At 38.9% G+C, this 25,538-nt stretch overlaps 2 protein-coding genes across 2 annotated transcripts; one reads left to right on the forward strand and one right to left on the reverse strand.

The window, feature by feature from the left end:
• Positions 1-89: 89 nt before the first annotated feature.
• On the forward strand, positions 90-24,668 carry slc35e1 (solute carrier family 35 member E1). Its single transcript, XM_033965458.2, has 6 exons — positions 90-500; positions 3,393-3,463; positions 7,344-7,481; positions 15,754-15,879; positions 16,755-17,000; positions 19,603-24,668. The coding sequence occupies exons 1-6, from the start codon at positions 134-136 to the stop codon at positions 19,846-19,848; spliced, it is 1,194 nt and encodes a 397-aa protein (XP_033821349.1). The 5' UTR covers positions 90-133; the 3' UTR covers positions 19,849-24,668.
• LOC117370101 (C-factor-like) lies at positions 8,108-15,061 on the reverse strand. The gene is made up of 6 exons (XM_033965459.2): positions 14,792-15,061; positions 13,657-13,711; positions 10,449-10,636; positions 10,088-10,249; positions 9,895-10,005; positions 8,108-8,430 (listed from the first exon to the last, which is right to left on the reverse strand). The coding sequence occupies exons 1-6, from the start codon at positions 15,044-15,046 to the stop codon at positions 8,317-8,319; spliced, it is 885 nt and encodes a 294-aa protein (XP_033821350.2). The 5' UTR covers positions 15,047-15,061; the 3' UTR covers positions 8,108-8,316.
• Positions 24,669-25,538: the final 870 nt, after the last annotated feature.

Genomic DNA, 25,538 nt, shown 5'->3' on the forward strand with positions numbered 1-25,538 from the left:
TGTATAGTAAACTACCCTGACTATACTGTAATAAATGTGGGGGGCATGATCGTGTATTTTGGAGGCGGTGACCGGATGCGCGCGCCTCCTCTGCCCCGGTGCCCGCCCCTCTCCCGGCCGATGGCTCAGACTCATGCCGCCGCTGGGGGAGCTTCGTCACTCCGCTCTGAAGATGGCCGTGGTGGAGCGCACCCCGGTCAGAGAAGGAGTCCGGATCGTGTGTCTGTGCTTCTGCTGGTACACGGTCAGCTCCGGGGGGAACGTCATCAACAAGATCATCCTGAATGGCTTCCCGTACCCGGTCACGGTGTCTCTGTTCCATATCCTCTCTATCGTGGTGTTTCTGCCGCCGCTATTGCGAGCATGGGGAGTCCCGAAGACAGAAGTGCCGAACAGGTACTACCGCTGGTATCTGCTACCTCTCGCCTTCGGGAAATACTTCGCCTCGGTGTCGGCCCACTTCAGCATCTGGAAGGTGCCGGTGTCGTACGCGCACACGGGTGAGTGGTGCACGGTGCTGTGTGCGTGAGACAAACGTGAGACAAACGTGGCAGCCTGGACACAGTTTGGTGATGTGTCTCCTCAGCTGATATTAGCATGAGGCTAACGCTCTGGCGGCTAAGGCATTTAAGCAGCCCCCGGCCCCGTCTCACATTACTGCCACGTAGGCTATAAAAAGAAGGCACTTTGCTTTGGTTATTTTCTCTCAGGGCCAATCAGTGATATGTTTAAATAAATCTGTTCATTCTTAATAAAATAATTACCTTGGTTAGCTAGCATTAGCCAACTTAATTGGCGCTACGCAGCGTCAGGGGGAGGGTCCACTCTGTGATGTGTGCACCTGTGTACAACTTTACAGAAAATGTAATTTTTATCCGTTTTTAACTAATGTAATAATTAGTTAAAAGCTGAATGAATGTTTGGGGTTAGTCATTTATGGACAAGCATACACATAATGGATCATTATTACAATTATCGTCTATTGTAAATTATATTAATAATATCAATGAATTTACATCATAGATTTCAATACAGTGTTAACCACGGGTTTATACTGAGACTATGGTGGCACAGCGCAGCCATATTTAAATAAGAAGGGAAAAGATGTGGTATAAATGTCACATATTGCCTACTAATCAAAAAGCACTGATATAGCACTTAAAGATTACATTGCTGTAAGCATAAAGTATATCCATCAACCTTTTTTATCCATGAATTCTTAAATACTGGAAATGTAGTGTTTTCAGACTTAAGCAGTATAATGTGGTTAGATTAGGTCCAATAATTAAAAAAAGAAAAAAGTAATACTAAAAGGTGCACCAAACACCTGTGCCAGAGCTTACTCTACCCACAATCAAATTCCAAAAACTGCAACAAAATGGGCAGTGCCTGAAGGACTGTGGGAGCGGGGCTGTGAATGTGTGTAGGGTGGGTTCTGGACTGATGATTGACAGCTGTCAAATTATCCAAAATAGCTCAGATCACAGCGAGAGCCTGCTAGAACCACAGTGGGTATTTGTATTGGCTTATGCCTTTTCCCTCATTTCCAGGCACCGGTAGAGCCTGTATTGTTGCTATCACAGCCTCTTTGCCTGGACCAGAGCTGGTGCAGCCAAGGCAGTGACTGCTAAAGCGGTGATGGCATTAGGGCTAACAGCTCATATTCTATCATGTCAAGTCTCTTCAGAAATTACTACAGCATTTTAGGTAATTTTGTTATGTATTGCTGTCTTTTGAAAAGCAGCTCATTGTCTCCTAAGGATAATATGGTAAACCACATTAACAGTTATTGTAACACTCAAGCTTCAAACAAGGACAATTTTAAAAGTTTGGGAACCCCTGCTTCATGTCCGTGAATAACAATCTAGTTCTAGCAACAGAATTGTAAAGGGTTCACTTATAAACTGAAGACAAGAGCCTCCCTGATCTGAGAGGAGAAGCTGCTTAAATGTACCTCCAGTTGGGCCTGATCAGCCGTAACTCAACTCGCAACTAATAATCAAATAAGCTCCCGTCCTATTGAACTCTGAGCCAATATAAGATCCACATGAGGTTGATTTTGCCTAAACTTTGTTACATTAAAGCCTCCAGTGTCCAATTTTAGCCTTACTTAGTCAATACAACTAGAGCATACGACACAACAGCTCTGGAATTACGGTAACTACATAATGGAATATGAAAATGACCCATTAGCTTTGCATGTTGTCAGACTGGCTAGATAAGTGAAGATCTTTAAATCTGAAGCTACATATGACAGTTTTTTTACTCTCCAGTTTTGAATTTATAAATATAAATAATAGTTTTACACAATCGAGAAAAATGGAAAAATATGTACAAAAGGACAGGAAGTAGAGTTATAAGCAGTCTGGTTCTAAAACCTATTGATAACCTTACACTAGGGAGAATTTTATCTAAAAGTTAGGCAGAGTTACTTTTTTGTAATGCTTTAAACATTATAACCTAAAATGGGCAAACGGGGAACGAATATTTGGCAAAATCTTAAATATAATGATCTTAACTGAGTCTTAGTAAAATTGATTGTCTAACCAATTCATTTTAATGGCTGCCTCCCACCTCCTGTGAACTTTGACCTCACAGCAGTGACAATTTGGAAATGAGGAAAGCTGCAACTGCAACCAACATGAAGAAAATTGCATTTATTTAGGAATAATCTTTTGAAATGTATCCATTGGGCCAGGCAATATACTGGAAAAAATGGTCATCTAATTTCTGTAGCACTATGCTGTTTTTGTTGATATCATCTTATTGTGATTAACTATTTCTCTATTCATTCCAGTATTCTCGTAGAACAATTAAATTAAGATGACTTTATTTACCTCATAAAGGCATTAAAATTATATATGTACATGGATTTTTAGAAAATATTGTAATATTAATGTTTTTCTTTATCACCCACCTTAAGACACACTTAGAATATTGTTACATTTAGTGTTGTTGCTGTACTAAAATTTTAGAATCCAGTATAATACCAAGGAAATGCTCAATACTTTCTATACCACAATTATAATTAAAGGCACCATATGTAAGATTGGGATTTTAAATGTCATAAACGTGACCTTTCATACACGATGTAAACATGTTCAAAGCAGAATGAGTCTCACACCAGTCTCATTTGGGTTGCCAGTTTCAATGCTGAAATCCTGTTCCTTTAAACCTAAAATTACTCTCTCTGATCTGAACTGCCACTAACTAAACCCCAGAACTTGCAGCCAATCATTAATTAGTGCCACTGCAGCTCTGGATGCTCTTGTACCAGTGCTCTAGTTTTGATACTAGTTTTCTTATAGATTAGTATAAGGGTGTGAATCCTTTTGACAACCAGTCAGTTGGTAATTGCTTAACCAAACTCCTTGTGTTATTCTCTTTCCCAGTCAAAGCCACCATGCCCATCTGGGTGGTGCTCTTATCAAGGATCATCATGCGGGAGAAGCAGACCACAAAGGTGAGTGTGAAATGACCTCAGCCTCCACCCGCACCATCCTTGGAGCTCTGTCAGTCTTATGATCTTATGGAAATGTTATGGAAATCCTGTGGAGGTTCAGTGGAAAATGTTTGGAATATACCAGCTGTAGATGTAGATGTACATGTATTCTGACTTTATCAATAAATTGTTCAAATGTTACTGGACATCAGAATATAGAATATGTAATATATTCTGGACATCACATGCTCTGAGTCCCCTGTCCCTTTGCTGTCCTAGCTAAGTCACTCCCCCTTCAGAGCACTGTCACAACACAATCAGCATGCATCCCACTAATAAAACTGCTGCACATCGCATCAGATTTATGAAATTGTAGTGTATTGTTTTGTATCTTCCTTTTGTATAATTATGAAAAATGTCTTATACAGGCTGCTAACCATAAGAGGGGTTCAAATAGATCCCACTAGATTACTCAAATATGCATGAACATCTAAAACCTCTTATGGCATTTTTTTGATGATGGAAGGGCCTTTTAACATGGTAGAAAGCTTCAAAAAGTTCATTCTGCATAATAGCCCCTCTTTAAAGGAAAATTTTGAAACTTTTCTAGTTATTGCATTGTTCCACAGTATTATATTACAGCATGTTGGAGAGATGAACTCTCTAATAATTATGCATTCTTGCAAGATATTTTTGAACAAGAAACACTCCTTTTTAATAAATGCTATTCAATGTGTTCATGACAAGATTCCAGGCAAAACAATAACATCTCTATGGAAATAAGCAGGTGGTGCAAACCCCTCAGAAAAGTTATTTCCTGGTCCAGCATTAGTATTTATCATAGATTGCTATTGTTATTTGATTATGATTCAAATTTAATTTCATTTAAAAGCACTTTACAAATTTTTTTCCATGTACTTATGCCAAATGTCGTGTTCGGATAATATTGTTTAAGCAGCTCTTGAGGTCAAAATATGTTTGCTGTTTGCATCTAGTTGGAAAGGGGTTTTTTGTTCAATAATCAACAAGTGTGCGCTAGCATGTGGTAAATAATTAAAATGTTCGGAATGTGTAAGTTAATAAGAAATAACTTTGGCAGACTATTTAAAAGAAACCAGTTTTATTTTTCCACATTTTAGAGACCGTAAAAATCAGGTGCAGTGGCGTTACAGACTTGCAGAATGTATGCTGTATGGTGACTGGTCTGGCAGGGGCTTGTTATGTTTGTCTTGGCCTCTCCAGGATGGTGACGTGCAGATTGGTGAGGCTGGTGACGTGTGCAGATTATGTTTACCAAAGAGGAGGATGTTACACTTGTTGAGACATTTATAGCTCACTCTAAAGTGGATAGGGTTACCAAGAGGTCATCATTTGAATTCAGTTGCAGGTCCACCTCAGTGTTACTTGAAGTGGTTTTCAGTGCTGTTTCATTTTGACCTTTTTTACCGTAATCCATACATTTAAGCATAAGACACTGTACCTGATTTGTGCTGTCTTAAAAATGTGAAACACAGAACCAGTTCATTTTAAAAGATTTGCAGTGGTCTAAAATTACTCTGAGCATCCAAATTATTCACTGCAATAAGTTTATCCCTGATTTTCACAACTTTCAGAGACCAGAGTGGAGTTTTTCAGTGTACAGTTGAGAACAATTAGCATGCTAATACACACTTCTATTTATCAGACAATTAAATGCCAAAAATTAAACAGAACACATGCATTCTAAATAGTGGTCTATTACATACGTTCACTGCAATGCATTTTCAATGGGCAGCTTAGCATTAGCCTCCCAACTATGAAAAATATGAAAACCCAGCCCTGTTTTGGCAATGGACAACCACTTGACCTCATGTGAGAAACACCAGTGCCTAGTCTGTCATGATAAATACTATATTGACTTATTGTTCAATACATGATAAATGGAACAATCAGTTTTGGAGATCAATATTTATCGTGTTATTTTTCTGTACTATGATCAGATTTCAGCTGTAGAAGGTTAAAGAGTCAGAAGTTCATAATTCATATCAACTAATTGTTTCATTCTGCTATGTATTTATTGCAGTTCATGTTTTTTTGTTTTTTTTAACCATGTTGTATATTTGGCATACTTTTTTTTGGAATAATTCTGCTTTATGGTTTGCTTTAATATTATTAAACAATATTATTGTTTATCATCTATATTTACTTCAACAATATATTGCACTTTGAAATTTATCTTGACAGCTCTATGTGTTACACCATTTTGTGTTAATAACGTTAGTGGTTAGTGCTGAAATTAGCATAGATGTAAACAGCCACAACAGTTTTCAAGATTTATGGTGCTTGATGAAGTGACGTTAGTACAGTTTAGAAACAGGAGCTGGAAGTTGGATATTGCAGTTGTAGCATATAAACGATCGTGGTAAATGGTCAAATTTTTATATAGCACTTTTCCACCTTCAAGGCACTCACCCATTTACACATGCACTCACACACCAGTGTACACAGACACTGGGGGCAAGGTGTAAACAACAACAATTGGCTGTCCTATTGAAATGATAATGAAAAATAGGATAGAACATTATCAGTACCAGGCTGTGTGCAACAATTCTGAACATGTCACTCCCAGAAGGGTCTATTTTTCCCTCAAGAGCTGCTTATACAATACATCTGTATGAGGGCAATACAAATGTTGCAGGATTCTATGACCTGTAGCCCAGGAGCTTTTGTGAGTTGCGTTGTGTATTCTGTTGTGAAGATCTCCTTTTTTGTTGCCCTAGGCCACAGCCTTGTCTCTGGCCTGTTCCACCCATGTGCTCCGCCTGCACTGCCTGTGCAGCAGTCGCTAAAGTGGGACAGGAATGTGGCCCGTGTCCTTAAACAATGATGGAGCAGAGTAGTGTCATATAATCAGACTGCATCAGGCTCCAAGTACATTACACAAGGAACATTTCTCCTGGAGAGGGGCTGTACAACCGGGCCCATAATTTAACTTAAAGGCCGTGTACCTGGGTTTTCTTCCCATGTATTTGAGCAAAATTATTATATATATAAATATATTGTATTAGCAGCTCTTGAGGTCCAAATAGGTCATCTGAGTACTGTCTTCATCTAATTATAATTCTATTGTTGTATAATCTGGCAGTGTATGGTTAGCATGTTATGTTATGTTATGCTAAACCCTGCTCTGGTCTTTGTGTTTATAAATTCTTTTCAAAGCTCTCATTGCGGTAAAAATTGGGAAGTTCGGAGTACATAAGATATGTGAGGAATAACTTTGGACCAATGCAAGCTGTTTAAAATGAACTACTTCTGTTTTTCATCTTTTTAAGACTAGTAAATCAGGTACAGCTACTACAGTTTGCAAATTTGGTTAATTTCAGATGCTGTCAGTAGAAGAACTGACCAATAAATCACAATCAAACTAAAATTGCAATTGTTTTTTGCTGTTTTTAGACCCTTATTGGTGTTTCTAAATGATGGGAAAGGGTTTTCAGCGGCTTTGCTTCACAAAAATGGAACACACTCCAAGGAAAGGCAAAACTAGAGTAGTTGGTGGCACATTCGGAATTTTATAATCTGATAGCTAATTTTTATGCACACAACTGCACCTGTTTTTTAATGTTTTATATTGACTTAATTGTTTTGTCTTATTTTCTTCTGTTTGTATTGTATTTTAAACAGGGTGCCCATAAAAAGAGAGCCCAAGTGCTCTCATTGGGTTCCCCTGTATAAATAAATACCTTTTAATTTGGAGATGTCATAACAAAATGACCCGGAATTGTAAGCGATTAAGCTGTTTCAGAAAAAATATTGCAGTTTATAGTGAATTAAATATAAGCGTGTTGTGTCTAATTTGAAATACTTAAAATACTTTTTTAAAGAAGCCTATTGAGTCTTGTTTCCTGTACTCCCATGGCAGGTATACGTGTCCCTGATTCCCATCATCGGAGGAGTGCTGCTGGCCACAGTCACAGAGCTGTCCTTTGACGTGTCTGGCCTCATCAGTGCCCTGGCTGCTACACTCTGCTTCTCTCTGCAGAACATCTTCTCCAAAAAGGTCCGCTGCTCCACTCACAAATGCATGTACACATCGGGGTTTCCTATAGAACATTACAAAGGCCTGGCATGTTTAACTGCACTCTTCTTCAATACAGTAGTTCTCATACTGTACCACCAAAGTAATGTTTGGTCTTACCTCCAAATCTATTCCAGGTCTAAAACAGCACTTATCTAGTTCAGTGTTTCTCAAACTGTAGTACATGAGTTCCTTCAGGTGGTACTTGGATAGCTCTTCAGTATGTGGTTTTCCTAATTTAGAGTTCATTTTATCCTTCTTTAGTCCCAGAGTAGACCCGGAACAATCCTTTTAGATCTGGTGGTACTCGGAAAGCCAAATCTTTTTTGTGCTTGTACTTCAAAGTTTGAGAGGGCAGGTCTGTAATAGGCTACATTGCTAAAGTAGTTCTGAACACATAAATATTTGTAAAATGGAATCTAATCTAATCTGCAAATGTACAACTGAAGAGGAATCCATATACCACCAGTGGTACAATTGAGAACCTCTGCAGTTACATTGCTTTACTGCGATGTCTACAATTCTGTATGTTTTACTGGTGATGTATTTTTGAAACTGTCAGTAAAGGTGACAAAAATGTGTGAATAAAATGTAACTACTTTTATATGAAGGATTTATAACTGTATAAGGGTCAGAAAGCCAACCACAAGGACTGTGGGACGAGCGAGGTTACAGTGTTTTATTCCTCTGCGTCATCTCATCTGTGGAGGTCTCTAGAGAGCAGGGCTGTTTGGGTCACTAAAGATGAGATCAGGGCTGATGTCTTCAGGGGTCAGGGCTGGTGTTTTTAGGGGGTTAGAGCTGGTGTTGTTGGGGGTCACCAAGGGATGGTGTGACCGCAGTAGTCCAGCAGAGCTCCAGTGTGCTTTTCACTCATGGACTCCATCACCTTCAGCATTCCCTGCACACTCTCCTGGACGTCTAACTCCGCCTGAAGGCCACAAACAGGTCAGGCTTATACCATTAAATGAAAATCTTTTTAAATATTACAGTGTGGCCTCTTAACTAGGGCTCGACTATTATAGCGGTTGACCGATATTATCTGCCAATATGGGCACTTAGTGAAATAATCAGCCAAAATCTAGCCAATATGGGCCGATAGACCACATGGACTATTATAAAGCTCATTATAAAGCTAAGCATCTCTGTTCCAGCAATTTAATCAATTTACATATATGTGGCAATATGTGGCACAGCATTATGTGAGGAGTAGTTTGTCTGTGTCTGTGATGCTGTTCTGCACCTGAATGCAGCCCCAGAGTCATGTTTCCACCAGTGCTTCTCTAACTATTCATGTCTGTGACTGAGATGCAGCTCTGGATTTAAAATGCTCTGAACTAAGCTCCTATCTCTAAAATAAAGGTTTACTTTAGCGCAGACCCCACCAGCAACAAAATGGGAACTTATTTTTATCAGTGTGGAGAAGAGAGAGGACTGTCGGCACAGATGAAGCACACGCAGACTGCTGCTGTTATGCTAGATTATATTCGTTTTGCGGACGATCGTTTTGAGTCAGGTTTAAAAAATCTTATTTGTGAAGAATTGGGATCTGGAAGGTATGAGTGGTGAGAGTTGTAAATTGAGTCAGTTTTCACGCTGCTGTTCTTTCTTCATAAATTAGAGCTTAGCTACTGACATGCTACCACATGTAAACATAGCCTGGTGGCTCTCATAGGCATACTGTAAAGTGACTATAGTCACTGTATACATGTTACAGCGCCCCCATTGTAGCCGCATGTGAATGATTTATATTAACCATATAACTAATGAACCATTCCTATTGACCTTATTCGACCCTTCCCCCTTTCTGTAAATGCGACTGAACCGTGCTTTCTTTGTGATGGCACTTCCGGTTACGTGGGAATCCTGCTCCTTTCAATGGAGAATTTGGGAAAAGTTTTGCCTCTATAAAATATATAAAGTAGTTTGATTTGTGCCAAATGTTTATGTTCAACAAGTCAACAATGCATCATTCTCTGGAAAACTTTAAAACAGCTTTGTAGTCAGTATAGTACTTATTTACTGCCAAGATCAGCAGTCCCATGCAAAATAATTCAAACTGAATAGCCCTGGCTATAGGCTATCTACAGTCTTTGAATATGACTGTAAAGAATTGCATTGCATAGAATAATTGTAAATGTAGCATAAATAAACCAAACTTAAAATCTAATAGAGCCAGATCTAAGTTTTATAATCGGCTGACGATTTATTTTTACATCCCTAAATATATGCCGTTTTATCTGACTATGACTTATTTGACTATTGACTGCTCCAAAGACCCTTGTATCGGCATCGTATCGGCCTATATAAAATGATCAAAACCATAATATATTCCTTAGATATTATATTCTGAATACCACCAAATGACACTGGATGATTAGTGTGAGAGACTCACATTAGGCCCGCCCATATCTGTGCGCACCCATCCTGGGTGCAGCAAAACGCAGAGCACCTCATCCTTCTGCAGGTCCACAGATGCGCACACAGACAGCATGTTCAGCGCTGCCTGGAGAAGGAATAACATGGTCAGACACTAATGAGGAGAGGGCACCTTACCCCAAAGGCCTAACCACTACACACAGCCTTACCTTACTTGTTCGATATGGCAGCAGTTTGAATTGGACGTACTGCTCTTTGGCCAGTTCGATGGAGCTCCCCAAGGTGGAGACATTGATCACTGCAGCTTTGCGACAGGACATGCCTGGTTTCCCATGAACCTTTGCTGCAGCACGGAGATGTGGTAGGAACTCCTGGAAAGACAAGGTTACAAAGATCTTTAGACACTTTGTAATGTTGCTCATCAGAGTGCCCTCATGTGGTTTCATCCATCCATCCATCCACCCATTCAACCAAACTTAAATTACTGCGCAGTTGCTCTACTTTTTTAACATTATAAGCTCTGTTTATGTTTCTAAAGCCGTGTACTCTTGGCAGGTGTAAAAAATGTACCTGAATGACAACCATGGGCCCGATCACATTTGTGTTGAACGTGCTAGTCATCTGCTCTGTGGTGCTCTCCGACAGAGAGCCATAGAACGCCAGCGCTGCGTTGTTTATGACCACGTTCACTCCACTCTTTCCAACCACAGAACCCACTTGCAGCGCCGCCTGCTGGATGCTCTTTGGGTCTGCTACGTCTAAGGCACAAGATTCAGAATATACAGGGTAATTGTTAGATAACACATTTGTAAAGACTTGACACCTTGATGAAGACTGCTACATTAAAACTAAAATGTTGTGAAAATAATGAAAACCCTGCCCAGAAAAATGTCATTGTAGACAAATGAAACTTTGCATTAAAAATAAGTCATGTCAGGGCATGTAAAAAAATGATTATGGCCCCGCCTTAAACTACAGGAAGTCCATCATATTACATGAAACCTGTGACTGACAAAATCATAATCTTGACATCTCCGACAGTTTTCATCAAAAACACTTTAAACTTGGCCAAAAGACACAAAACCCAAATTTTTTATTAAATTACTTTTACTTTTTAAATAATTACTTTTTAAATAAAATTAGTAATCATGGTGATTTTTCAACAAAATGTCAGTCAGATGTTAAAGTTGAATGGACCCAATGAAGCGCGCATGTATATTTCTGAACTGGGTTTAATAACATGCAAATTAGGGCTCCATCTTTTAAGTTTGCTCTTTAGAGTTCCTTTTCAAATTTTATTTAAAAAAATAATGAAAGCCAATGTATTTGTCATGGACATGAAAGAGTTTGTAGAGAGGCTCTTCATGATGGGGAACAATGCAAAAGTCACATCATTATAATTTTGTGTAAGTGTTAAGTGTAAAAAATGGCAGAAATAATGTATATATAGATAAAATCAGCCCAAAATTAGAGATCGACGCAAATTTAATTTACATAACATTGCAAAGAAGCTATGTTGCAGGATGGCTCAGTGGCACCCTCTGAAAAATTGAAATACATTGTGGGCACATAACACTGGTAGGTACATTAAGCAAAAAAATTATGGCCCTGCCCTAAACCACACAATCTTATTGGGTTGAGAAAAAAATAGACCTTCAAATTCTAGACCTCATGCTTTAATCAAGTTGTCCTAGGGTTTTGATCCAATGGACTTCAAACTGAGGCAATATCATCAGGACATATCTGGAGTGAAAAGTTGTAAAAATAATTTACATATGTCTCAGGGTGTGGTCATGACGAGCTCTTAACCAAGCAGCAATTTTGAAATAAAAAAAAAAATCCCTGAATTTTTATAAACATTGTCAGATTTCGACAGGCCCAATGTAGCGCTTGCGCATTTTGATGACCTCTCTCTGTCTGACATGAAATCAGCCTAAACTTTTCTTGATTTAGGTCAATAATTAGTATTACTAAAAAATATTTTTCTTTGTCAGTTTTTCTTGCTTTTTTCAAAGTCAGATGTTTACAATACGGTAAGATTACTAGGCATTTAAACAATTTAGGAAAACCCAGCTGGTGATATCAAAGCCTCTGTTAGGTTTTTTTTTTAACAACATTTGAGTTAATCAGAGACACATCTGTAAATGTATTTGAAACACACTGATTCTTTGTAACATCATCGGAAAGTCAAAAGAAATCAGCCAATGTATCAGGAAGAGAAATGCAGACTTGCACAACTCTGGTTCATCGTTGGGTGCAATTTCCAGATGCCTGAAGGTGCCACTTTCATGTGTTCAAACAATTTTACGCAAGTATAAACACCATGTGAATGTCCAGCCATTACACCGCTCAGGAAGGAGCCGGGTTCTGTGTCCCAGAGATGAACGTGCTTTGATCCGAAATGTTCATATCAACCCAAGAAAAAAAGATCTTGTGAAGAGGCTGGGTGAAGCTGGTAAGAGTGCGTCATTATCCACAGTGAAACGAGTACTGTACCGACATGAGCTGAAAGGCCACTCTGCCAGGAAGCAGCCATTACTCCAAAAGAAACATGAAAAAGCCAGATTAGTTTGCAAATCCACACAGGGACAAAGACCTTAATTTTTGGAGACATGCCCTGTGATCTGATGAAACCAAATTTGAACTGTTGGAAAAAGGTTGAAAGTTTGAAAACTTGAGAATACCATGCCAACTGTGAAATACAGGGATGGCAGCATCATGTTGTGGGGTTGTTTTGCTGCAGGAGAGACTGGTGCACTTCACAAAATCAATGGCATCATGTGAAGAAAGAACATCACAAATCCTAAAGCAATATCTCAAGACATCAGCAAGAAAGTTAACGCTTGGGCACAAATGGACCTTCCAAATGGATATTGACCCAAAGCATACTGCCAAACTGGTTACAAACTCAATGTTTTCACCATCACAACACCCTGATCTTAATCTTATTGAAAATTTATGGGCAGATATGAAAAGGCATGTGCGAGCAAGGCAGCCTACAAACTTGGGTCAGTCACATCAGTTTTGTCAGAAGGAATTCCTGTCAATTATTGTAAGAAGCGTGTGGAAGGATATCCAAAGTGTTTAACAAGTCATGCAGTTTAAAAGCAATGGTACCAAATAGTAATAATGAAATGTATGTAAACATCTGACTTTGAAGAAAGTAATGAAAAATTGTCTAAAAACAATCCTTCTCATTATTTTGGCATTTAGTAAATGTAAATAATTTTGTTAATCCTAATTTCATGTCAGACAGTGAGGGGGAAAAAAAGAGTGTCTTTTTATATAGTGTATGTAAACTTTTGGTTTCAACTGTACTGATATGTGAATTAAATTTAAATCTTTTTAAAGCAAAGCCATAGTAGGACAGAAAAATGAATAACAACACCTTAAATTTATGAAAAATTAAATGAGAAGCAAAATTGTTTTGTTTTATGTAATTCAGTGTGGTACACACAGTCTTCATGTGACCCTGAGGAAAAAGAGTGGTTCCTACAGATCTATCTGACGTGAAGGTGGCCATTTAGAATCAAAATATGCAGATGTGAAAAATCTAACCGTCATACTTAAACGAACTTAAGTATGAGGGTAAGATTTTTTACTAAAGTTTTATCCAGTGGACTCCAAACTGAGTTGCAAGTGTTGCGAGAAGGCCCTTTATTACTGCTTGCAGTTTTAATTAGTGACTTGTATCTGAACAGTGAAAGTTTGACAATTCTCATTAACAAAGTTTAAACATTTGACCTGGTCAAGTAAGATAAATAAACTTAGGACTGACCCATTCTGATCACCATGATGACGTCAGGGTGTTTCTCTGCCAGAGCCTTCAGCGCCTAAGAAACAACATTTTTATTTTATTAAATTACTGTTGTGTGTATGCCTTTTAAAGAAAATGTGTATGCAGCTAGCCTTAGGTCATAGACTAATAATGGTGAACCTAAACTTCAAAGCTTAACATTGGCAATTAGCATTTACATTCAACATACATGTACATGGAATAAAACAATTATATTGTTTCATGCACATGGTAATATGTGTTTCAGTTGTCCTTGGAGATCACATTTTCTGAGTTACGACTTGTAAATTCAAACTGGAACAGCCTTTCATCTTGGAAATCTTACTTGGAAACTCAAGCAACATTTTGGAATCCCAAACTGGGTTCAAGTTTGAACATTCAACATGGAAACTATATTATAATAATATATTTCATTTCTAGGTGCCTTTTGAAGCCCTCAAGGTCATCTTGCATAACAGATTCAAAACCGTTCAACAGAATCATAACTACTACTAAGGTACTGATAGTACTTGTTATTTTCCAATGACAATAGTAAAAGAGGTTCAATTCTGTCAACTGGATAATAAGCAACCTGACCAGAACTGAAGAAGCGGCTTGGATGAGCTGCAAAATCTCGTCACTCTAAAAGCTTTTTGATTAGGTGACAGAATAGAATTTTTCATTTACTATGTATCATACCTGGACGACTGAGGGATCATCAGGGAAACATCAATTTGGCACTTTGGTCACAGCAGTGTGCTAACTTTAAAGTTGATTTTCTCCCGTTGGGAAGTTTGTCTTCTGCATTTGACTCATCCTTCAGTGCTGCTGGGGTCCTATTTCCAGATCTTGATCAGCTTGCTCTACCTTAGGATTTGACTTAATGTGAATGTTTTGAGGTTATAGGGGAAACCTGAGCGCTCAAGGGAAACCCACCCAGATACAGGGAGAACATACAATCTCCACAAAGAGAGGCCTAGGCGGCCTAGGAGTCAACCCCGGAACCTTCTTGCAGCAATAGTGCTAGCCGCCATGCTGTCAGTGTGAGAATGTGTGAGAATGCGCAAAGGCTCATGATAGCTAAGGATTTACTTCTCTGCACAGGTCCATAAGACGTAAAAACAGATCCAAATCTCACCTGAGCCTTGGGTCCATCGGGGTCTCTGCAGCAGGCAAACACTTTACTGAGTGGCTTCTGAGTCTCTGTGATCTGTCGTACCAGCTCCAGACCGATGCCTCTGTTGGCTCCTGTGATCAGTACACTGTAGTCAGCCATCTCCTCCACACAGTTTTGGTCTGTGTAAGCCTGATGTCTCTTCTGTGAACCTGTCTGAGCCCGGTGTTTCCTCCACTGAACAGGCCTCTGTAGACTCCCACAGTCCCACCAGGTCATTTTACGCTCTGTTTATCAGCTCAAACTCCACCCCCAGTAAACACTTAAATTTATGCTGTGTCACTGTGAACAGTCATCTGCAGATGTCCACTTTGTACAGAGCCCAGATCTCAAAGACTGCAAAGACTCTGCTAACGCCTGCATTTTTATCCGTTTCCTTCGGTTTATAATTGTGTTCTCTAAATGCATGTGTAATGTGTATTTTGTTGTATTTTCCTCAAGTCATTTTGATGTGGTTTTGTTCTGCTGAAGCACTGTGCAGCTGTATAGACCTTGATAAGAGCAGTCATGGGAGAGCTTATCTTTCCATAAATCACACCAAGTCATTTTGGCCACTGATGATAAATACCATTAATTGCACATGATTTCAGATGCAGTGACTCAGCAGGTAGCTTTGGGTGGGTGGTTCGAGTACCCGAGTACCCGAGCGTCGGAGTGGCTCCGAGTTGAAGAGTTGAACTCACACAGACTTTGACCCTGGAAAGAACCAGAACTAAGGCCCTGCAAGTATGGATCTCACATGCTCATTGACAAAGTCCGCTCCAAAGTATACTACGAGCCACAATTTTTGTTTGTTTCCATTCTCCTATCTACTGGCAAGACAGGGAACCGGAACGTAACGTGACCCTTCTGAAGAAATGTGCAGAAGGCATCTGAAACATATCTATGTATGTGCTGACCCTGTGTATATGTGTTTGTGTTATCAGGTGCTGCGTGACACCCGGATCCACCACTTGCGCCTGCTCAACGTGCTGGGCTTTAATGCCATCATCTTCATGCTGCCCACTTGGATATTGGTCGACCTGGCGTCCTTCCTTGTCGACGCAGACCTTGTAAGTAGTGTTGTTAAAATAGCAATACTGGTATCGGCAAAAGCTTCGATACTACACTTTCAGGCATCGTATCAGCGAGTAGTAAATCCAAACATCCATGCAGTTAAATGCCTCTCCTAGTCTCCGCCTGTACAGTACAAACCTAGTCTGCGTTACATGCAGGAAGCATCCGAGTACGTATCGGTTCCTTCAGGTGTGTTATTGGGATCAGGGAAAGTCAATTCGATTGCGTTTCCCGGAGTTACATGCATTTTGAAAAAATTGGTTTCAATTGGATTAGGGCAGTTTTTCTGCGGTGGATGTAGTGAGTAATGATGAAAGAAAATACATTTGTGTTATCTCCCTGATGCTTTCATTTAGAAGTGGAAGCAGAACTGCAGAGACAGATGTCATTCTGCATAATTAACTCTGAAGTAGGGGTGTAAGAAAAATCAGTCCAGTGACATATTACAATAATTTATCGTGGAAATCTTGCAGCGATTCAAATGCATCCAAATAAAAAAAATTTAATAGCATTTTTCACAAAATATGAATTTGTTACATTTGCTATGCTCATAATAAAAAAAATAAAAAATCATAATTTGTATTTCTTACAATTTTGTTTTCATGAACAAGTGTTTTGTACAACTTTCAGAGACCAGATCAGAGTTTTACTGTTACAGTAATACTAACAACTATACTTCCTTCCACTGTTTTCTTGTTTGAGTAGACCCCAGGAGCTGCTTATAGAATTTATCTGTACTGGGGCTATAAATGTTGCAGGGCCTACATTTTTCCTATTGTTGACATTAATAATAATATTCCTGTCATCTCTTGTTAGAACACTTTATCCAATAACATTAGTTTAAATGGCTTGTCCTCTTTTTGCTCCACAGTCAGATATGTCGAGCTGGACCAGCACCTTCCTGCTTCTCCTGGTCAGTGGCTTCTGTAACTTTGCCCAGAACGTGATCGCATTCAGTGTGTTGAACCTGGTTAGCCCACTGAGCTACGCTGTGGCTAACGCTACCAAGAGGATCATGGTCATCAGCATCTCCCTGCTCATGCTGAGGAACCCCGTCACCCTCACCAACGTCCTGGGCATGATGACCGCCATTGTGGGGGTCTTCCTCTACAACAAGGTCAGTCACGGAAAAGTAGGTCAATTTAGTTTTACTAACACCATTACTGTAATTCAGTTTAATTTCATTAAAATATTTGCTGCTACATCCAACCTTGATTCCTCCCAAAAGTGTCCACAAATGAGACTAAGCAGGAAGCATGCATTGATTGCATTAAATTATGATAGCACTATTAGAAAAGATAAATTGCCCATCCCTCGAGAGGTCTTGTGGCCTTGTAGCCCCATCAGAGCATGCAGCACCATGTCCAACTTAAGTGCATACATACACACACGTGCTAACCACTTACCTGTTTGTGTTCGCTCTGAGCACCGGTTTAACCCCCTGTTCCAGCCCTGGGTCAGAGACTGGAAGAGCAGAGGACACACGTTTACATATACGCCCTTCTTTTACGTTAGGAAAAAAAATACTTCAGCAAAACCACTTTGTACCAGTCTCACAACACAGGCTTCTCAAGTCATTTTCACTGTGACATGAGTGAAAACACGAGGCAGCCGAGACTGCGAGTCGGTGCTGTAGCTTGACATAGATGCCATTTGGCTGATGGGCTTGGACTATGCGAGGATCTAGTTGTATTTTAGTTCTCAATGAAATGAGTGGACACATGGTGCAGTGCGAAGAGTTTGCCTGTTTGAGTTGCTGCTGTGGCCTTGTGCTCCGTGCGCAGACAAGAAAGCATACACGTTTTGCTAAAGACCCAGTGCAGCACCATGTACAGTCCTGTACGCTGAGAATCCATCTCATGTTAAAGGAACAGCCATGGTGCTGCACAATGCATGCATTAAACCTACAGATAGAATATCTTATATGAAGCATATTGTGAATGTTATGCTTGGCTCAGGTGCAGGCATAACATATTCACAGTAATTAACACAAAAGTTAAAAAATAATATTACTTACAAAAACAAATAAAACAAAAGACTAAACTTAAATGTGCAAAAAGGAAGCGGGCGTGATGCTTCCGGCAGCAGCGAAGCAGGGCAAGACATGTTAGTCCCGATAGGAGAGCGTGGTCTCGCATTCAGGTACACATTTATAGGCCGGATCATCTGTGGATGGGGCAGTGGGCAGGGCCACAGCAGCGAGTACAGGTGGGTAGACTCTGCGCAAGAGGAGAGGCGGCAGAACAGGCACAAGGCAACAAATCCTCTCCTAGGGCCCATACAGGCCTGGCCCGTGACAAATAATAAGGAAAATAAAGCAAACCATATTTACAATGTGGCAAGAACAATTAAAGTAGGCCTGTTTGAAACATTACCAGGACATTGTTAGTCTATAATTAATTTATACTTGGCTTATGAGCAAGTTACAACCCAGTTCTGTCACATCATATTTGTAAATGTCATTTTTTAAGGCATTATATGTATTATGTGGTCTGCTTTAATCACATTTAGGCCTATAAACTAAAACAAATTTAAAAAATGTACATTTCAAACATCTGGTTCATTTAACCTCCTAAGACCTGAGCTCTTGCATGACATGTTATTGTTATTTTGGCTGATTGGAACCGGATGAGGGTAAAAACAAAGAATTATCTTTTTACATTATGTAGTTTCTGAGAAAAGTGATGTAAAATGAATGTCCTCATATTTGGACATTTTAATCATTTTGATAAAACATTTCAAAAATGATTTGCCAAAACTATTAAGACAATGAGCACAGCAATATTTGTCCTGAATGTAAAAACAAAATGAGAAACAACAGTTGTGCCTCTTGGAACAATGTATCTCATGTGAAGAGCTGCCAACAGGTGCAGGAAGACATGTGCCTTTACAAAAAACAAAAGAAAAATATTCTGAACATTCTAAACTCTATTATTCTCATTGTTTTAAACTCAGAACAGGGTCCTTAAGGGCTGAATAGAGTAGGTTCATGTGAAACTGCAGACAATAGTTTACAGTTTCAGTGTAGTTAGCCCCTCCCTTCAGATAGATATAAGGCAGTGGCCACCAGTAATCTGACCAGAACTGAAGAAGCGGCTTGGATGAGCAGCGAAACGTCTTCACTCTTAGTCCACTTGACAGATTTAAACTTCGTCTTTTGCTATGAATCAGACCTGGACGACTGAGGGTTTACACAGACGTATTCTAAACTCTTAAAAATATTGTAAATTGAACATTTTTGCATTGTTGCTATTCTTGTATGCTGTTCTTCTCCTAAAAATTTGCATTGTGGCCTAGACAACCCAAAATGTGTTGTCCACACCAGGTCCTAGGAGGTTAAAATATATCACAGGTTTTACTTTAGCTCCTGTTTCAAGCCCTCTCGGAGGGACTGTTTAATGCAGAATCAGAAGGCGGCTGCTGAGTTCACACCGGCCCAAGCGCACCGCTTCGGTTTAGCTTTTGATTCAACTTCATATACAAGAGAAGCAATATTCAATGATACATTATTTAAACGTAGGGTTAAATGAAATGCAGCATTAACATGGTAGTGTGAAAACGACCTGAAACTATAATAAGTATTTACCACAGCTATCACACCAAACCAAGTATTAATTAAAAAAAACATATGAACGCTTGTCATATGCACATTAATCTCCATAATTATGAAATAAACCATAGTCAACTACTAAATCTCTGTCCTTGATATTCCCTGACAGGCCAAATACGACGCCAACAAGGAGAAGAAGCTGCTTCCCTCCTCCAAGTCGGACTTGGTGTTCTACGACAGCTCTGGCCTCTCCCACTCCCAGTCCAATGGCTCGGGCCCCCTGTCCTCTCCCCTGGCGCCTCTGTCTCCCCCCCTGCAGCACAGCCAGTGGAGTGGCCTGCCCGACCACTTCCAGTACAGCCGGCAGACCTACACGACAAACTACAGCAGTGGGGGCCCCCAGTACGTGGTCTGAGGGAGCATAGGAACCCTGGAGCCTGCTCTAATGGGGAAAAATAGGAACCTCCATGGCCCTGGTCTGAGGAGCACAGACTGAAGGCAAGTGCAGCCCAGAGACACTTCACCAGGCCAACACTGTACAACCTATTTATTAGCTACAGAGTTCCCACACTCTCTGGAAATCATTATAGTTTTCTGGTACTTGAAAATAAAAAATTTAATTGGGGAAGCGTTCCATATCCTGGGTAAGACCCGGGATACGGTAGAGGGACTATGTCTCTGTCTCACGGCTAGTCTGGAAACATCTTGGAATAAATCGTGAAATTACAACAATCACAACATCTATTGTTGACAAATACTGTTATTTGATTTAAACCTACAGTTAAATAATGTACCATTGAATATTGCTTCTCTTGTATGTGAAGTTGAACGAAAAGCCAAACCTAAATTTAAAAGATACAAATTGTTGTGAGTTTATCCTTTGATGGAAAGCTACAACTCCAAAAGCGTGGGAACCCTGTCCCCTGTACCACCTGTGTGACAAATCCAAACACATTTTGTACGAAAAGATATTTTTATGTTGTTCATTTGAATGTAGAAAATATAATTTTTAATGACTGTTTTCAAGGTGACATGATGGTAGTGTGAATTGTAAGCCTCTTACTCAACTCCTCTGAAATACTGTATCTGCAGCAAGTCCCCCATAAAAAACAACCATCCTAATCTGCAGTTGTTAAAGGTGCACTATGTATATTTTCTGGAGGAGAGTATGCCACTTGCTTGTCTCCTTAGAGATGACGTTCCTTTGCCTAGAATGTTTCACAGTATGGCATTATTTTTCATTTATTCAGTCCAAGTGATTTTATAGCTCAAAAACCTTGCAACACATGCAATTTTACTGTGAGTTGGGCCATCTCTCCAGAGATCTGACCTGTAGCTTGGCTTGATGGCATCGACTGCTTGTCTCCATGGAGAAAATCAAGTTTAATCTCAGACTGTGGAACAATTCATAATAATAATAATAATGGCTTACACTTGTAATGCGCTTTTTCAAAGCCTCTCAAAGCGCTAAATCCAGCGCTTCATAGCGTAAGTAGTAATATAGTGCACCTTTTAAAATAAGTCAAAATTCATTTTATGGGGGAAATTGAGAAATTAAAGCAAATGTCCTTAATAAAAAAGAATTAACAATGCCAGTTAAGTTAAAGACAAACATTCAAACTGCTCTCTTGTGGTCAGTCTCCTGTGCAGAGGAGTTGAGAATAGTGAGGTAAGGGTAGACATTTTGGCCCTTTACCACTAGTACCACTGCTATTAGGCTCCTCTCACCTTGGCCCTTCCAACTTTGAGCCTACTCCACTCTGGGCTAACACCGGGAAGGTGTAGAGTAGGTTTACCTGTATTCCCACGGTACCAAGTGAACTGAGCAGATACTAAAATGTACCATATCAATTTGTGTCAGTAGAAGTCAAAGTTGTGAAGAACCCTCTGAATCATGCCCGGTGCTGCACTTAAAAGGGATAACTCAATGATCTAACCATGTATCTGTATTTAGGCAAGTAATTGATAAATGGAGTCTTAGACGACCACATGTTTATTAGTTGACTAATAAATTTGTGAGCTTTCCCAGTGCCATGCCCCTTTTGGTTAATTAATCGATGCATCAGCATTAGGGATGAATAATTTGGAAAAAATGAATTCAAATTTTTTTTTCTTTTTTTTTAGAAATACAAAAAATGACAATTGTGATTACTTCTGCAAACAATATGTTTTAATGCCCCCCTCTAAAAAGAAATGATGCATCTAAAGGGGCAATCCTTAATAAACTCGTATTAATAATAAGTTTGTGTTCAAAGTTCACATTTTAAAGGCATTCAGAAGAATTGATAAAAATACTGAAATATGAGCTGACAAACTAATACCAGAATCACATTTCAGAACATCTTTGTACAGATCTAAACTACACGGTTAGCAGTATTTGGGATATTTTGTTGTCTGTGGGGCTAATTATGGTACTTCTAAAACTGTGGCCTTTGCAATTTGCCAATTGCCTCCATCCCAAAACTCCAGCAAACTCACTTCATCCCTTGGGAAACAAAAGTTACAAATGTTCTATGAATCCCAGGTGACTGCCATATAGCAGTGCTGAAAGCACTGAGTGATTCCATGTCTAAAGGGAGTCGTTCAGCACTTACAACACTGCTCTCTGGTGGTCAGTAGAGATGAAAAAAGAACCTCCAGTTCAGAGCAGAGTAGTGCTGGGTCCAAGCGAGCCGAGCCGTGCTGAGAAGGTACTAGGTTAAAGGGTCACTGTAGCACTAGGACTACACTCAGGCAATACTCCTGTGTGTAGTCTGCACATAGCCTTCTGAACATACATCTGTGTTGTAAATAGCTAACCTACAAAAACTGTAGGACTATTTTGTTACCTGCTTAAGGAAGCCTCATTAGGACAAACTTCAGTGACAGGATCTCAAAGCTTCAAATATATACATATAATGTAGTGAGACGTTCTGTTATCGAGAACAGTCTATGACCTATTAGTTACAGTGTACATTCAATGTCAGTGTACATTAAAATTGTAAAATATTTATGCAAATCTCTCCCAGCTCCTTTTTGGGGTTAGCGTGTATAGTATCACTGGAAGTGTAAGATCTTGTTTGCTCAAATGAAATTAGTTTTAATTCAAATGAAATAATTGATTTAAATGTATTTTTAAATGAATTATTTATTGTGAGAGAGCACCAAAGACAGAGTTTGCACATGTTCATGTTCTGATTCTGGGTCCTCTTAAGTATTTAGTACTTTTATAGTGTTTAGACCGGTAACAATTGATACTTTGCAGTGACATTGTGGCCTATGGTAGATTGTTTAAAATTCAAGAAAAACAACATTAAATCATTGAGCTTGTGGTCAATGTGTTTAGGTCTTTGATTTTCAACAAAAAGGTGATAGTGACTCACTGAAAAACATTTGGCTAATGCTATCTAACTTGTGACTGTGATGTTATTTGAGGGAGACTTGTTTAACAGCACGAATCAGCTCACCTGTTATAGTTAAAACTAAAGAAAATTTTATGGTCAGATTGTGTTAAAACAAAGCGCAGACTAAAGTCTAACTTGAATCAGAGTTTCAGACAGAGCAGTACCTCTAGTTCACACTCCCAGAGAATGTTTGTGACTTCAGCTGCAAATCAACAATAGGGTTCATTGGTTTAAAGTGCATTTGACAAGTCTTACCTTTTTTTCATTTTTGTGTTTATAATTTTACTTCCTGGTTGGACATGAACAGCGCATGTAGAGATTATTCCATAACTATTGCCTAACAACCATAATGTCTACAAGGGCCAAAACTTGTCTTAATTCCACAATACTTCGATTAGACTAATAAAAATAAATGTGTATAAAACCAAATGTATATTGTTAAATAAAAAAATGCCCTCCTTGTGCTTAAATTGTCTCTGCATTTTGGATGGAATTTGACTTACCTTTTGCCATCAACACAGTTTTATTACTCTACTTCCTTATTCTTCCTGTATTTTTTTTGACTTTTTTTCAACTTTTTCCCACAAACTGATGTAAAACTGAGAAATATTTACCACAGATACTATCCCACCACCCAATTCATAATTAGAAAAACATAAAAATCTGTCAAATGCACTTTAATATATGGAAATTGATACTTAACATTTGCATGCTTCAGGAGAGGATGTACAGGGTTAAGCAGTTGCCTATGAGCCGGAGGATTCTTAGTTGGAATCTTACTCCAGACTTTTGTTGTTTCTATTGGTAGGGCACTCTTTTCTTAGTATGTGCCCAGAATCTTGTAGATGAACAGTATAATTAGTATTTGTACCAGTAATACACAGCATATTAACAACCTGTCCATATCATTCAGAGGGTAGAAATGTACTGAAAAATGTATCATATGGAAATAGATTTTCAGGAGAAGCGTGAAATTAAAACATCAAGTATATTGTCTACAAACTAAGGCTGAAAAAAGCAGATTTTAAAATGTATTACAACAAATTTGTAATGTAATCTTCCAAGCAAGGGTACAGTGCCATAACATCATCTGATCAGTGTTTGGTATTGGCACTTAAAGATGCCGTACTTCTAGTCTGGATTTTTACGAGTGTGATACTGTGAAATGTTAAAGAGGGGGTATTATGCAAATGGAATTTTGTCACCACCTTCCTTGTCAAAAACATGCCCAGAGAGGTTTTAGATGTCGTCTATACATGTTTGAATAATTTACTGATCTCTCCTGACACTACTCGAACCCTCCTTGTAGCAGCCCACAAGCGTACGTCAGCCATGCTCACACACGACAATTCTCTAGAAATATAGAAAAGCATGATCCAAAACAATGTACTGTAACTTCACAAACCTGATGCAATGAGCATCATTGTTTGATTAGCAGGGTGCATGCTCATTGTGTTGTGATAGTGCTCTGAAAGGAAACTAAATGAAACTTGTTAATATATTTTCACTGAATAATAAAGCATTTTCAAAAGAATAAAAGGAAACATGGTGAGCTTAATATGTTATGAGTTACCAATTAATACCCCACAGAAGTGTAATACTCCCTCTTTAAGGTGAAGATACACTTTACTGTCTAAATTTCCCTATGGGGACAATAGAGTAAGGTGACATACTCTGCTCTGTTCTGAGGCCGTGGATCTGCTGAAGTTACTGTGTCGAACTTGTATAGCTGAATGATTTTATTTTTGTGTGTTTAAAGAAGACAGGTTTCTAGATTTTAATTTAAGGTTTACTGTAATGGAACGTCAATTTAGCAAATATTTTTAAATGTGGGGAGAAATAAATGCATTGTGGGTACTACTGACTACTGTGTGTTTTGTGTTCATTTTATGTAACATCACCTCATATTAGAATGTGTATATAGGTTATACTCACTTTACTAAAACATAAGTTAACATCTGTAGATGTTGGTATTCACTATACGCGCCTTAGTTTGACAGTTTTTATGAAGTTTGTAAATGTACTTCTTGGTTGGACATGGGCTGCAGACATGACACTCGCAGAGGTAAGTCTATAACTGTTACCTAGCAACCATAATGTAAACAAGCTCCAAAACTTGTGCATTTACACAGAATACACAATTATTTAAGTGAATATTAAAGCTGTGGAAAAATGTGCTCTGTGCAGAGGTGGGACCAAGTCCTTGTTTTGCAACTCTCAAGTAAGTCCCAAGTCAAAGACCAACAAGTCCAAGTCAAGTCCAAGTCCTCTGCTTTGAGCTTCGAGTCATTTCAAGTCTTTAAACCAAAGTATCAAATACAGCTTGTATTTTTCCATTTATTTGCTTTTTACACTAAATTGTACTACTTAAAAAGTCATGGTAACAAATAGGGATGATATAATATACAAATCTCATGATACAATATGTATTGAAATATTTTGCAATAAATCATTACTGTCAGAAAGAATTAAGATTTGAAAGTGCTTAACAGTTATTTCACCATGTAGTCTGCACTGAAATAGAGCAAAGGATCATGGTCAATGTAGTTCAGTGTCATCATGCATTTAAGCAAGAGATCTTGTAGCGCAGTTTGTTGTGACTGCCAATATTCTAAGACATTTGTTGATGTGATATCACAGTAATTCAGTTCTTGTTACGTTCCTGGTGACAAATGGAGAAGTGGGGAGGGACATGTTCCAGCTTTTTCCTGTAAAATTAAGC

Source organism: Periophthalmus magnuspinnatus, chromosome 4, assembly GCF_009829125.3.
Source record: "Periophthalmus magnuspinnatus isolate fPerMag1 chromosome 4, fPerMag1.2.pri, whole genome shotgun sequence".
Taxonomy (NCBI): Eukaryota; Metazoa; Chordata; class Actinopteri; order Gobiiformes; family Gobiidae; genus Periophthalmus; species Periophthalmus magnuspinnatus.